This window comes from Bos indicus x Bos taurus, chromosome 19 (assembly GCF_003369695.1).
Source record: "Bos indicus x Bos taurus breed Angus x Brahman F1 hybrid chromosome 19, Bos_hybrid_MaternalHap_v2.0, whole genome shotgun sequence".
NCBI lineage: Eukaryota > Metazoa > Chordata > Mammalia > Artiodactyla > Bovidae > Bos > Bos indicus x Bos taurus.
In genome coordinates, this window is record NC_040094.1 from 23,873,517 (window position 1) to 23,886,423 (window position 12,907).

General features: G+C 54.3%; 1 protein-coding gene across 2 annotated transcripts; it reads left to right on the forward strand.

The window, feature by feature from the left end:
* The first annotated feature begins 61 nt into the window (after positions 1–61).
* On the forward strand, positions 62–7,795 carry SERPINF2 (serpin family F member 2). 2 transcript variants are annotated; one of them, XM_027516656.1, is made up of 10 exons: positions 62–168; positions 1,303–1,369; positions 1,512–1,553; positions 1,669–1,731; positions 2,006–2,207; positions 2,806–2,949; positions 3,106–3,309; positions 4,100–4,242; positions 5,858–6,062; positions 6,687–7,795. In XM_027516656.1, exons 2-10 carry the CDS (start codon positions 1,307–1,309, stop codon positions 7,097–7,099), a joined length of 1,479 nt encoding a protein of 492 aa, XP_027372457.1. In that variant the 5' UTR covers positions 62–168; positions 1,303–1,306; the 3' UTR covers positions 7,100–7,795. The 2 variants fall into 2 exon arrangements, with proteins under 2 accessions (XP_027372457.1, XP_027372458.1); XM_027516657.1 differs by having other exon boundaries at positions 1,515–1,553; positions 6,687–7,099.
* The last annotated feature ends 5,112 nt before the right edge of the window (positions 7,796–12,907 follow it).

The following is a 12,907-nucleotide window of genomic DNA, read 5'->3' on the forward strand; positions in this document are numbered from 1 at the left end:
GCAGGTCAATATTTACCAGAAGAGAAGGCAACTGGAACAGTGGTTGGCTGAGAGCAAAGGTCCTGGTGGGAGGGGAGGGCTCAGCTGGGTTGGCTGGAGCGGGGCAGAGCGCGGGAGCACCAAGCGGGCCGGAGGGAGGTTGTGTACAGCAGTGAGGAGCCTGCAGAGGTAAGGGCAGGGGGTGCCTCGGCCTGGAGCTGCCCACCTTGCTGAGGGGTCTGGGCTGAGTTTATTCAGGAGGTTTGTGACTTCCCAGCCTCCTGAGATGATGAGGTGCCAAGGTGGGGGCTTTCAAGGGGAGTCCCTCTGGGAAATGAAAAACTAGAGGTCTTTTTCTTGGTAGGAAGATTTAAAAAACCCAGGTCGGAGATTGGGGCCCTGGCCAAGGGTCCTTGTGTGGGATGCGGAGGGGCCTAGGGGTGAGAGAAAGACGCTTGAGATGGGGGCGGGGTGGGGGTGTGTGCGAGACCCGCTCCGGGGCCAGGCCGAGACCTGCCCATCCCCACCAGTCATCCTGGCTTCCCGGAGTCAGCCTGGGGCTAGTGCGGGGGCCGAGGCCTGTGTTTTCCGTAAGTCCAAAGGTGGCTCTGGCCACAGTCATTCATTGGGCTCAGCCGTTGGGTCAATAAGGCCAGTCTCTGGCCCAGCTCCCCACCCCTACTGAGACCACAGGCCAGCCCACCCTTGTGGACAAGACCAGGCCAGCCAGAAAGGAGAGTTGGATTGGAGCTCTGGGGAGGGAATTCCAGTACGGAGCAGGCTTCAGGACAGGCCTTCCAGAAGAGGGGCCTTGGGAGGCTGACAGCCATCGCTGCGTGCTGGCCCGTGCAGTCAGGGCTCACCAAGACCAACTTAGGTTGGTCTCCACAATACACGTGGGATGAGGAAGGGACTTTTGCCACCATTTTACAAGATAAAGCAGAGCCCAGAGAGTTTAAGGGACACATCCTGGGTCCTCTGCCAAGAGGCGAAGCCTGGATTCAAACTCAGGTCTGACTCACAACTCCCAGCCTTGAGAAATAGGGACTTTTTCTGTTTGGGTAATATTTTCTGCCATGAACCAAAACACTTTCAGGGCATACAGTGTAAAAACCAGAAAACACAAAGCGGGAAGAAAGCAATTCGGGAGAGAGTTCGAGCAATTCACAGCTCAGAGAGACACGCTGTGGGCGTGGGTACTGCTGCTGGTGTTGTCCCCTCCGCAGTGGTGGCTCAGGACTCCAGCTGCCCATGAGCCTGTGGGTGGGATTCCTCCGCGGGTGCGGGGGTGAGGTAGGAACAGAGCCTTCCCGTCCTGCACAGGAACATGGCGCTGCTCTGGGGGCTCCTGGCGCTCATCCTCTCCTGCCTGTCAAGCCTGTGCTCAGCGGTGAGCCTGGGCCGAGGTCTGGGTGGGGTAGGGCGGCAGCTCTGGGAGAGGTCGAGGGTCTTGGGGAAAAAGAGGGGGGGTGCTGGGTTGAGGGAGGTCTTGGCTTCAGGGGTTCCCTCTCCTCTCCCCCTCCCTCTCTCAGCAGTTCTCTCCTGTGAGCACCATGGAGCCCTTGGATCTGCAGGTACTGGGGAATGAGGCAGGACAGGGAGGAAGGTCCCCAAGGGCCTCTCCTGTGGCTGGTGCTGGGTAGGGGGCTCAGGAAGGGCTGCTCTCCATCTGCTTCCTCCTTCCTTCAGCTAATGGACGGGCAGGCCCAGCAGAAGCTGCCCCCACTTTCCCTCCTCAAGCTGGACAACCAGGTACAATCAGGTGGGGCTGGGCAAGAGTGGGCGGGACCCGCGGGAGGAAGGCAAATCCGAAGGGCAAGGAAACGGGGAGGGGAGGGTGGCAGTGAGGCTGAGGCCTGAAGGGAGAGGATGGGAGGGACCCGAGGGAGGAACCTAGCCCCCAGAATGCTGTCGCCCATCGGGACAAGGCCCTGCTGTCCCCAGTACAGGGGCTTTGAAGGAAATCTTCAACAGAGCTGACCCCTTGACCCCAATGCCCCTCCCCCCCCCCAATCTGTCCCTGTAGGAGCCAGGTGGCCAGATTGCCCCGAAGAAGGCCCCAGAAGACTGCAAGTTGTCCCCAACCCCTGAGCAGACACGCAGGCTGGCCCGGGCCATGATGACCTTCACCACAGACCTCTTCTCCCTGGTGGCCCAAAGCTCCACCAGGCCCAACCTCATCCTGTCACCTCTGAGTGTGGCCCTGGCCCTGTCTCACCTGGCACTAGGTACTGGGGCAGCAGACCAGGAGACCAGGTGCAGACCAGGAGAGCTAGGAGGCCAGAAGGAACTCGCCTCCTTCCCCAGAGCTTACTATCAGGCGCTTCCTCCATCAGGGTCCCTTGAAAGTTTGTTAAAAACACAGACTCGTATCTCCATGAATCAGAGTCTCAGGGATTGGGCCCAGGATGGGCCTCTGGTGATTTTTATGCACGAGTCTGGCAGTTCCAGTGTCTCTTTTGGACTGGAGGGTCTCATGGTGGGACAGAGTCCAGAGAGGGAAGGCGATGGAATGAGGTCACCCAGACTAGCAGCAGCGGAGATGGAAGTAAAACTTGGGTGTCCTGACCCTCAGGAGGTGGGAGGAGACAGTGTGGTCTCGTGGGCATGCTCACTGTAGATGTTCAAGGGGGACAGGAGGACTTCCCTGGTGGTCCAGCACTTAAGACTCTGCGCTTCCATGGCAGGGGACATGGGTTTGATCCCTGGTCTGGGAACTAAGATCCTGCAATGCTGCAAGGCACAGCTCCGCCCCCCCACCCAAAAAGGGTTAGGAAAAGATGAGGGGGTGGGAATGCCCACTGCTGCTGTGTCCTCCCTGCTCAGGTGCTCAGAACCAAACGCTGCAAAGGCTGAAAGAGGTGCTGCATGCAGACTCAGGGCCCTGCCTGCCCCACCTGCTCAGCCGCCTCTGCCAGGACCTGGGGCCTGGGGCTTTCCGGTTGGCTGCCAGAATGTATCTGCAGAAAGGTAGGTGTGGGTGGGGGCAGACACTGCCTAGGTAGCTAGGTAGTGCTCTGGGGTGGACAGGGTGAGGAAGATGGACGTGGGCTCAGGCAGTTTGTTGTAACGCTGGTGGCTCTGGAGCCCAAGTCCTGGCAACAGCCTGTGCTCCCTTCTGTGTAGGATTTCCCATCAAAGAGGACTTCCTGGAACAATCAGAACAGCTCTTTGGTGCAAAGCCCATGAGCCTGACGGGAATGAAGGGGGAAGACCTGGCGAACATTAACCGATGGGTGAAGGAGGCCACGGAAGGGAAGATCGAGGATTTCCTCTCAGATCTGCCAGATGACACAGTGTTGCTTCTCCTCAATGCCATCCACTTCCAGGGTGAGCTCCTCCCCTTCTCGGTCCCCACCTGCAGCCCCTACCCCTGCCCTGCAGGCATGCTTTGTTCTGAGGGTCCCTCCTTCTCCCCAGGGCTAGGCTGGGAGGCGGTGGAGATGGTGGGAGATAGGTCGCAGTGTTGCTGGGAGGAGGCCCAGGAACTGGATGGGGCTTTCGTGGAGAGTTCCCTAAGAGGAGCACATGGCAAGCCACTCCAGTATTCTTGCCTGGAGAATCCCAAGGACAGAGGAGCCTGGTGGGCTACAGTCCATGAAGTCGCAGAGAGTCGGACATGACTGAGCGACTAAGCACAGCACAGCCCTGGGAGTAGTGGTAATAGTAGTAGCGTTAGTCACGTCCAACTCTGTGACAGCGTGGACTGTAGCCCGCCAGGCTCCTCTGTCCATGGGTTTCTCTAGGCAAGAATAGTGTCTTCAGAGCATCATCCCAATCTGGGAACTGAACCCGGGTCTCCTGCATTGCAGTCTGATTCGTTACCGTCTGAACTATAGGGAAGTCCTCCCTAGGAGGAAGTGAAGTCTAAAAAAACCTGGGGTAATGGGGGGATTTCCTGGGAGCAGAGCAGGGTAGGGGGAATGAAAGCCCAGATTCTGCAATCGCTCCAGAGAAGACACCTCAGATCACCTGGGTATCACCTGGCACGCCACTGCCTGGGGCCTTACCCTCCACCTTTTGTCCCTTTAATGGGTTCTGGGTGGGACGGGGAAGAGGCTAGTGGTGTAGACCCTACCTTGGTCCCAGTCTAAATGGCCCTGCCCTCTGTTGGATGCAGGCTTCTGGAGGAGCAAGTTCGACCCGAACCTCACACAGAGAGGTGCTTTCCACCTGGACGAGCAGTTCACTGTGCCGGTGGACATGATGCAAGCCCTCACGTATCCGCTGCACTGGTTCCTGCTGGAGCAGCCTGAGATCCAGGTTACCCCTGACTGCTCAGGCTGGGCCTGGGTGCTGGGAGGTGGGAAAGGAACTGTGCAGCTGTGGACACCATAGGGCTCAACAGTGCACCCCCCTCCCTTGCAGTCTCGTCACTGGGGCAGGTGGCTCTGAAAAGTCTCGCGGGGCCCTCACCCAGGGGGACTGAGACTCGAGTCTCTTTGAGGTTCATTCCTTGGGCGTTACTTGTGTGCAGACTCTGTCCCAGGCACTGCGGTTCAGTGGAGAACAAGGAAAAGCAAATCCAGGGAAGACGCACAGTGCCTGAGCAAACGTAGATCAACAGGATAATTTCAAAGAGTGGGGGGAGGTATTTTAGCTAGAGTGGTCAGAGAGCCTTCTTTGAGGAAGAGACATTGTTGAGGCCCCTTTGGCTAAGGGGATTCATTTCAAGGACCTGTGGGTTGTGGGGTAGCACAAGCTCTCAGCAACCCGAAGCCTTTGAGATGCGACTTGAGCTCTCGCATGCTCCTTAGAAAGGAGGGTCTGATTGGGATGGCTTGGTCAGCTTCCTGATGGAGCGTTCTGATTAGAGAGAGGGCTATGCCGTGTATCTCAGGTGCAGCCTCCCGTGCTTCTAGCCTAAACATGGTCCCCTTGGCCTGAGCAAGCACTGGTCCCTGGGCCAGTCAACTGAGGTGGCAGTGTTGGTTAATTTCACAAGGCCGTGACTGAGAGGGGCTGTGGGCAAGGCGGGTCCCCTGGAACAGTGTCCCAGCCTCTCTCCAGTTCACCCTGACACGTGGACCATCTGATTCACCTCCCCACCAGGCTGTGTCCTGCCCACACTTCCTTCACCTTTTAATTTTTAAAATTTTTTGTCTGTGCTACTTGGCATGTGGAATCTCAGTTCCTCAACCTGGCATTGAACCTTTGTACTGGAAGCGTGAAGTTTTAACCACTGGACCACTAGGGAAGTCCCTTCCTTCATCCTTTAGTCTCCATCCTTTGCCCTCCTCGGCCCTCCTCTTCCTCGCACCCTCTGCAGGCTGGCCCAGGCAGCCAGATACTGGCACTCCCCCTCCCACCGCAGGGGTCCTGCCCCCTGGGTGCTCTGCCTGGAGGCCGAGGGGTCACATCCACTAGGGCCCGTGGAGCCCAGTGCTTTTCACCCTTCTTGGACTGCAGAAACACCCATTCACATGAAATCTTACCCCAAATCACAGTATAAATAGGCAGCCAGGCAAGTCACTGTTGGAGGAGAAGGGAGTAGAGAGGGTACCCGCCTCCAGCAGGGAAACCTGGTCCATTGTACACAGGGAGGAAGCGAGAGGTGTTCACCGGGAGTTCCTCATCCCGAGTCACGGGCTGGCTGGCAGCAGAGGAAGAGAGAGAAAACCACCATTTATTGAGTGAGCACCGCCTATGTGCAAACACTCTGCTAGAAGCTTTAACAGTGTATCTCTTTCCATTACATGTCAGCTGGCAGTGTGGGCAGGTAGTGTCACTCTGCCCATGAGGAAGTGGAGGCTCAGGGAGGCCCCCTCCCCTGACACACCTGTGAAGGATGGGCTGTCTCATAAGGGATGCTGGCCCAGCTCCCACCTGGGCCTGGGCGCTTTCTGGCCCTCATGGTGTCTCCTTCCCCTGTCTGTAGGTGGCTCATTTCCCCTTTAAGAACAACATGAGCTTCGTGGTCCTGATGCCCACCCGCTTTGAGTGGAACGCGTCCCAGGTGCTAGCCAACCTGACCTGGGACATCTTGCACCAGCCCTCGCTGTCGGAGAGGCCCACCAAGGTCCAGCTGCCTAAGCTGCATCTCAAATACCAACTGGACCTGGTGGCCACCCTCAGCCAGCTGGGTAAGGAAGCTGGGCATGGGACAGCCCCCTCACTCAGGCTAGGTGGGGTGGGTGAGGAGGAAGTTTCCAGCTGGCAGGTCAGAGTCAGAGCTAGCCTTGTGTCCTGGACTTTTCTGGGGCTTGGGGAGGTGAAAACCTTTGGATCCTCTCTCCTGGGGAGGGGTGCGTGGCCCGGCCATTGAGGGCCTGCTCTGCCCAAGACTGAGCACTGTAAAGAATCCTGAATGGAAAACCAGAGTAGCACATGAGCCTCCCTGGCTCCCCTGCAAGAGGCACGGGAAGCCCACCATGTACAAGGAGCTCAGTCTTATGGGGTGGACAGGTGAGGAATCAAGTACTTAGAATTCAGCATAAGTGCTAAGATAGAAGGCTTCTCTCCAGTTCACCTGGGAGAACACTGAAAAGGCACCAGGCACCTATCTGGACTTTGGGGCAGACAATCAGGGAAGGCTTCCTGGAGGAAGGGGCCTTTAAGCTGATACATGAAGGTTAAATAGGAGTTAACCAGCCCTCTGTGAGTTCAAGGTGTTCCCTGACCAGGATGCCAGACACCCTTCCAGGCAGGTCCAGGCAGCCTGTGGGGCAGAAGGCAGCTCTGACCAGCCATCTGCTGCCCTGGGGCAGGCCTGCAGGAGTTATTCCAGGCCCCGGACCTACGTGGGATCTCCGATGAGAGGCTGGTGGTGTCCAGCGTGCAGCATCAGTCGGCACTAGAGCTCAGCGAGGCCGGCGTGCAGGCGGCCGCGGCAACCAGCACGGCTATGTCCCGCATGTCCCTATCCTCCTTCATCGTGAACCGCCCCTTCCTCTTCTTCATCCTTGAGGACAGCACGAGCCTGCCCCTCTTCGTGGGCAGTGTGAGGAACCCCAACCCGGGCGCGCAGCCGGAGCGCAAGGAGCAGCAGGACTCCCCCGACGGCAAGGACTCCTTCCAGGATCACAAAGGCCTCCCCCGCGGAGACAAGCCCTTCGACCCAGACTTGAAACTTGGGCCGCCCTCGGAAGAGGATTACCCTCAGCCTGGCAGCCCCAAGTGAGGGGCTGTGGCCTCCAGCATCCCGAGTCTCTGCTTGGACCAACATCTCAACTCGTGTGACTCTTTCCAAAAACAGCTTTGTGGGATTGGGGCTGGGGGCCTGGGGAGGGCAGTCTGGGAGAGGGGAGGAAGGGAGCCGTTCTCTTGTCTCCTCTTGGGTAGTTTGGGGTGGGGTGGCGCTGGGAGGAGGGCAGGCATCAGGGAACCATGGGCCTCGGTCCCACATCGCTTCTTCCAATGGGGCCCAGAGGGTGTCCTGGTTTGGGGCTCAGACAGAGGGGTAGCGGTGGGTCATTTTGTTGGGAAGGTAGGTAGTTTATTCCCTAGGGCAGCTGTGTTCCTCCACACTTGTTTACCAGAGAGGGAGGGACAGGGAGGAGGGGACACCCTGGCCGAGGAGAGGGGGCGGCTGTCTTGAGGTTGCACAACACGGGTGGAGGTTGAGCTCCCTGCACCACTGCCTCCTGAGCTGCCCAGGGCCCACCAGCCTCCCGCTCACTGTCACCTCAGTCTCCCCGCTGGTCCTTGGAGGTACCAACACTGCCAAGACTCCTCTTCTTCCTTCTCCCCTCTGCCCCCTCTGCGCCGTGTCTCAGTGGCTGAGAGGGTGGGGAAGGGGGGGCATTAGCTGCCAAAGGCTCTTTTGTAAAGTTTTTGTAGTGATTTTTACGCCACCTGAATAAAGAATGAATGGGCCTGTCTGCTTTGATGTCATTGTTTGGGCTATGGGTGTGAGCACAGGGTGCTGGGGGAATGCGGGAATGAGGCTACCGAGCAGACGCGAGGAGAACCACTCTGGGCTCCGGGAAGCAGCCCTCTCCGTGCCACGTCTGGCCTCTGGCCACTCGCCAGCCCTTGTCCAGCGCGCAGGCCCTCTGACCTTGCCAGCCTGGCTCTGCTCTCAGCCTGGTCCTCTCTCCGGGCCTCAGGCAGCCGGCAACAAAGGTGGCCCAGAATAGCGCCAGCCTCCTGGTCTGGGAGAAGAACTGGCAATTAGGGAGCTTGAGGAATTTTTAATTACACGCCGGCCCCCTCTGTCAGGAGCTGGCGCCTGCCAGCCTGGGAAGGGAGGGGAGCAGGCGGCTGAGAGCGCGGGCTCCAGCTGGAGACTGTCAGTGCCTGAGGATTTGGGGGAAGCAACTGGGGGCACTTGGGCACAGGGCTGGGGGCTGAATGGCTGTCCACGTGGGTGGGCTCTTGTCTGTGAGTGCAGGGTGTCTGCGTGGCAGCAGCCACTTGCAGCCCTGTGGTGCAGTGGTTAAGAGCAAGTCCTTAGGACGGGCTCTGGCTTCTAACAAACCAGAAGGGTGGGGAGATGAGAAATAAGTCAATAAGTGACATACATGGTGTGTCAGAGGGGGATGAGTGCTCTGCTGAGAAGTAAAGCAGGGAAGGCCTCCCTGAGGAGGTGACTTTGGAGCAGAGATTAGAAGGAGATGAGGGCAGGCACTAGGGGAACATCCTGAAGAAGAGCATCCCAGGCAGAGGAGTGGGAGCTGCCCAAAAGGTTTAGGATGAGCAGGAGATCCGTGGGGCTGGAGGAGAGAGAGAATTGTAAAGAGATCATCGGAAAGTTACTGGAACAAATTGCCCAGCCTGCCAGCTTAATTTTCCCACTCCTGAGTTTTCTTCAGTTCTCTCCTGTCTATTCGGGCTCTAGCCAAAATTTGGCTCTAGTCATCACACCCAGGGCTGCCTTGACTACATCTTCTGCCCTGTAAATACTTGTCAGGTGCCTCTGCTGTGCCCAGCAGCACCCCACGCTCTGGGGCTGCAGTGATCAAAAAGCCGACAAGATCCTCCCCGACAGAATCTAAACCTGGTGGGTGATTGGTCCGGTCCGGCAGTCCCCCACCTCCAGGATCTAATGACTGATGATCTGAGGTGGAGCTGATGTAATAATAATAAAGTGGACAAGAAATGCAGTGTGCTTCAATCATCCCCAAATCACCCCCTACCCCGCTGGGTCCGTGGAAAAACTATCTTTCACAAAACCGCTACCAGGTACCAAAAAGGTTAGGGATGCTGGTCTAGACAATAAACAAGTTAACATTTTGGATTGACGTATAGGGCTTCCCAGGTGGCTCAGTGGGTGAAGACTCCATCTGCAATGCTGGAGACACAGGAGTCGCTGGTTTGATCCCTGGGTCAGGAAGATCCCCTGGAGGAGGGCACGACAACCTGCTCCAGTACTCTTGCCTGGAGAATGCCATGGACAGAGGAGCCAGGCAGGCTACAGTTTATAGGGTCACAAAGAATCAGACGTGACTTAGCAACTGAGCATGCACGCATGCATAGTATGCTGAAGCGTAATGAGCTGGACACGACACAGCGATGGAACAACAAAAGCGTAATGAATTTGTTTCACAAACCGAGCGCCCCGTGCCACCAGTACCTAGGTCAAGAAACAGTACTCACTCTCCTGACTCCTGGTAATGGACCAGTTTCTCCTGGTTTTGAACTTGAAATAAAAGAAGCACGCAATCCGTGCTCCCTTGTGCCTGGCTCTTTTCGGTCAACCTCCTGTTTGTGAGATTCATCAGCGCCATGTGGATGGCAATTATTCACTCCCTGTGGAAGACTTTAATTGAGGGGCGCCATGGTCTGAAGTAAGCTCTGGAAGGCTCATTTGGCTGTTGTGTGAACAGACGTTGAGGGACAAACGCAGGAGGAGGGAGGCTGGTTAGCAGGCAAGAGTCGAGTTGTAGGTGGCTTGGCCCAGGGTGCTGGCTGTGGAAATGCAGGGAAGTGATCAGACTTCAGGTATATTGTGCAGGTAGATGTTACAGAATTTGTGCATAGATTGTATTGGAGATAAGGGAAAGGAGAGACTCGCAGATGTAGGGTTCATCATTCAAATCTCTGGATTTTTGTCTTGAGAAGATGAGTTTTACTGAGATGGGAATCTGAGTGAGGGGCAGACTTTAGGATTGACTGGAGATGTCCATTTTGAACATGACTGAAATGCTACATTGATACAGAGCAACCTATGTCCCATTGTGCCTCGGGCAGTTTGAGTTATGCCTGTGGTTCCAGTTTAATTCACAGCACCTATTTTTGATCTTAGAAGTGTTTGGATGATGAATTATAATCTCCTCTCACTTGCTGGGCATCCATGTGGTTATGTCAAAGTCGAGGCTGGAAGTGTGTATTTGGGAACATACAGATGCTTTGAAAGTCATGGAACTGGCTGATGTCACCTAAGAGGAGATGGAGAGAGAAGAAAGGGGGATCCCAGAATCAAGCCAGCAAGGAAGATGGAAAAGATGGGGCTTGTGAGATGGAGAAAAATGGGAGGATGTAGGGAGTCAGGGTTTCAAGAAGGAGGAAGAGTTGGCTGCCTGCTGCCAAGGGCAGAGATGTCTGCTCCTTTGACAGCAGTTTCAAAGGAGAGCTGGGCACAGAAGCAGGTTGGAGGTTGAGGAGGGAAAGCACGAAGACGGTGCCGATGCCACGGTAACTAGCTCTGTCCCGTGTGGGTGGGAGGAAGGATGGAGAAACGGACAGTAGGTCTAAGGGAGGTGGCAATAAAGGCAGTGCCTTCCAACAGGGGAGTAACAGGCTATTTTACGGCTGTGGGATGGTCCTTCAGAGAGGGGTACGTTGATTGTGCAAGAGCGGGGCGGCCCATACAGTGCTGCTGTGACATTCTTGCCACGTCCTTGTGCACATATGCAATCTTTTGGGCTCAAACACTTAGAAGTAGAATAAATGAGTTGTGGGTTTGCATTTTCTTGCACTGCCAGGGCTGCCTCATACAGTCATTATGATTATTTTTCCGAAATTTTGGCTGCACTTGGTCTTTGTTGTGGCGTGTGGGCTCAGTTGCCCTGCAGCATATGGGATCTTAATTCCCCGACCAGGGACTGAACCTGTGTCCTCTGCATTGAATTTTTTTTTTTTTTTAATTTATTTGGCTGTGCCAGGTTTTAGTTGGGGCACACAGGGTCTTTTAGTTGTGGCACACAACTCGGTTGTGACATGTGGGATCTGGTTCCCTGACCAGGGATTGAAACCGGGGTCACTAAGCATGGAGTCTTAGCCCCTGGACAGCCAGGGAACTCCCACGCTAAATATGGTTATGCACAACTTTGCCGTTTGTTGCCAGATTGTTCTTCAGAGGGGTTATATCAATTTACGTTCTCAAAAGGAGGGCCCATGGAGAAGACAATGGCACCCCACTCCAGTACTCTTGCCTGGAAAATCCCATGGATGGAGAAGCCTGGTAGGCTGCAGTCCACGGACTCGCTAGGAGTCGGACACGACTGAGCGACTTCACTTTCACTTTTCGCTTTCATGCATTGGAGAAGGAAACGGCAACCACTCCAGTGTTCTTGCCTGGAGAATCCCAGGGACGGGGGAGCCTAGTGGGCTGCCATCCCTGGGGTCGCACAGAGTCAGACACGACTGAAGCGACTTAGCAGCAGCAGCAGCAGCAAGGAGGGCCCAAGAGATCCTAGCTGTCCGCATGCTCACTAGTACTTGGTATTCTCAGAAGTTCCAGTTTAGCCCATCTGAAGAGTACACTCATCAAAGTATGGTTTTAATTTGCATTCCCTTGATTAGCTGGTGAAAAAAACATCTATTCATAAGTTTATTGGACACTCAGGAGTCTTCATCTGTGAATTACCTGGGCCTGTTTTTCTGTTGAATTGTTTTTATTTTTTTATTGATTTGTAATTATTGCTCTGTTACAGTTAGTAATCTTTTTTGTCAGTTATCTGTGTTACAAACATTTTCTCTTAGTGTGAGGCTTGTCTTTTCATTTTGTTTTATGGTACCTGTTCACGAGAATGAGTTTCTAATTTAGTGCCAAATTTATCAGTCTTTCACAATTTGTGCTTCTTTTGGTGTCTTGTCTGAAAAAGCATTCCTATTCAGAGATCACAAAAAAATCCATCTATACATTTTTCAAAAATGTTTACATTTTTTTCCTGTTGTGTATATCTGTTTGTACTTGCTTTTTTTTTTTTAACGGGAGAGAAGGAACGAGTGGCTTTATTCCTTTGCCAGGCAAAGGGGAAACGCAGTAGGCTAGTGCCTCAAGAACTGTGGCCCCTAAATTTGTTTTTTAAGCCATTAAAATTATCTTTGAAAGGATTCATACAAAAGAGATTATTATTACCTGTCTCCAGGGAGTATGGACTCAGGTGACTGGAGATCAGAGTGAAAAGAGAACATTCTCTTTAGATAGTTTTGAGTTTTGAACATATGAACAAAATACCTATTGAAAAATAAGTTGAATAATTTAAATAAAAATTCATTAAAAAGGTGCTGCAAAAACAGAAATTGTTTTTCAGAAACACTTAAATCTCTAATGTACCTACAGTTAATTTTTGTGTATGTTGTGAAACAGGGATCCAACTTCAGCTCGTCCGCAAAGATAGTCATGCCTTCCCATGTTTCTTATTACTCTTTTATTTGGGCCTTCCCTGGTGTTCAGATGGTAAAGAATCTGCCTGCAACGCGGGAGACCTGGATTACATCTCTGAGTGGGAAAGATCCCTGGGAGGAGGGCATGGCAACCCACTCCAGTATTCTTGCCTGGAGAGTCCCATGGACAGAAGAGCCTGGTGGGCTACAGTCCATGGGGGTCACAAAGAGTCAGACACGACTGAGCACATTCTTTTACTTGACTTTGCCAGGTCTTAGTTGAGCCACATAGGATCTTCCATCTTCATTGTGGCATGCGGGATCTTTTTTTTAGTTGTGGCATACAAACTCTTAATTGCAGCATTTGGGGTCTAGTTCCCTGACCAGGGATCAAACCCAGGCCCCTGCCTTGGGATCGTGGAAATTTGACTACCAG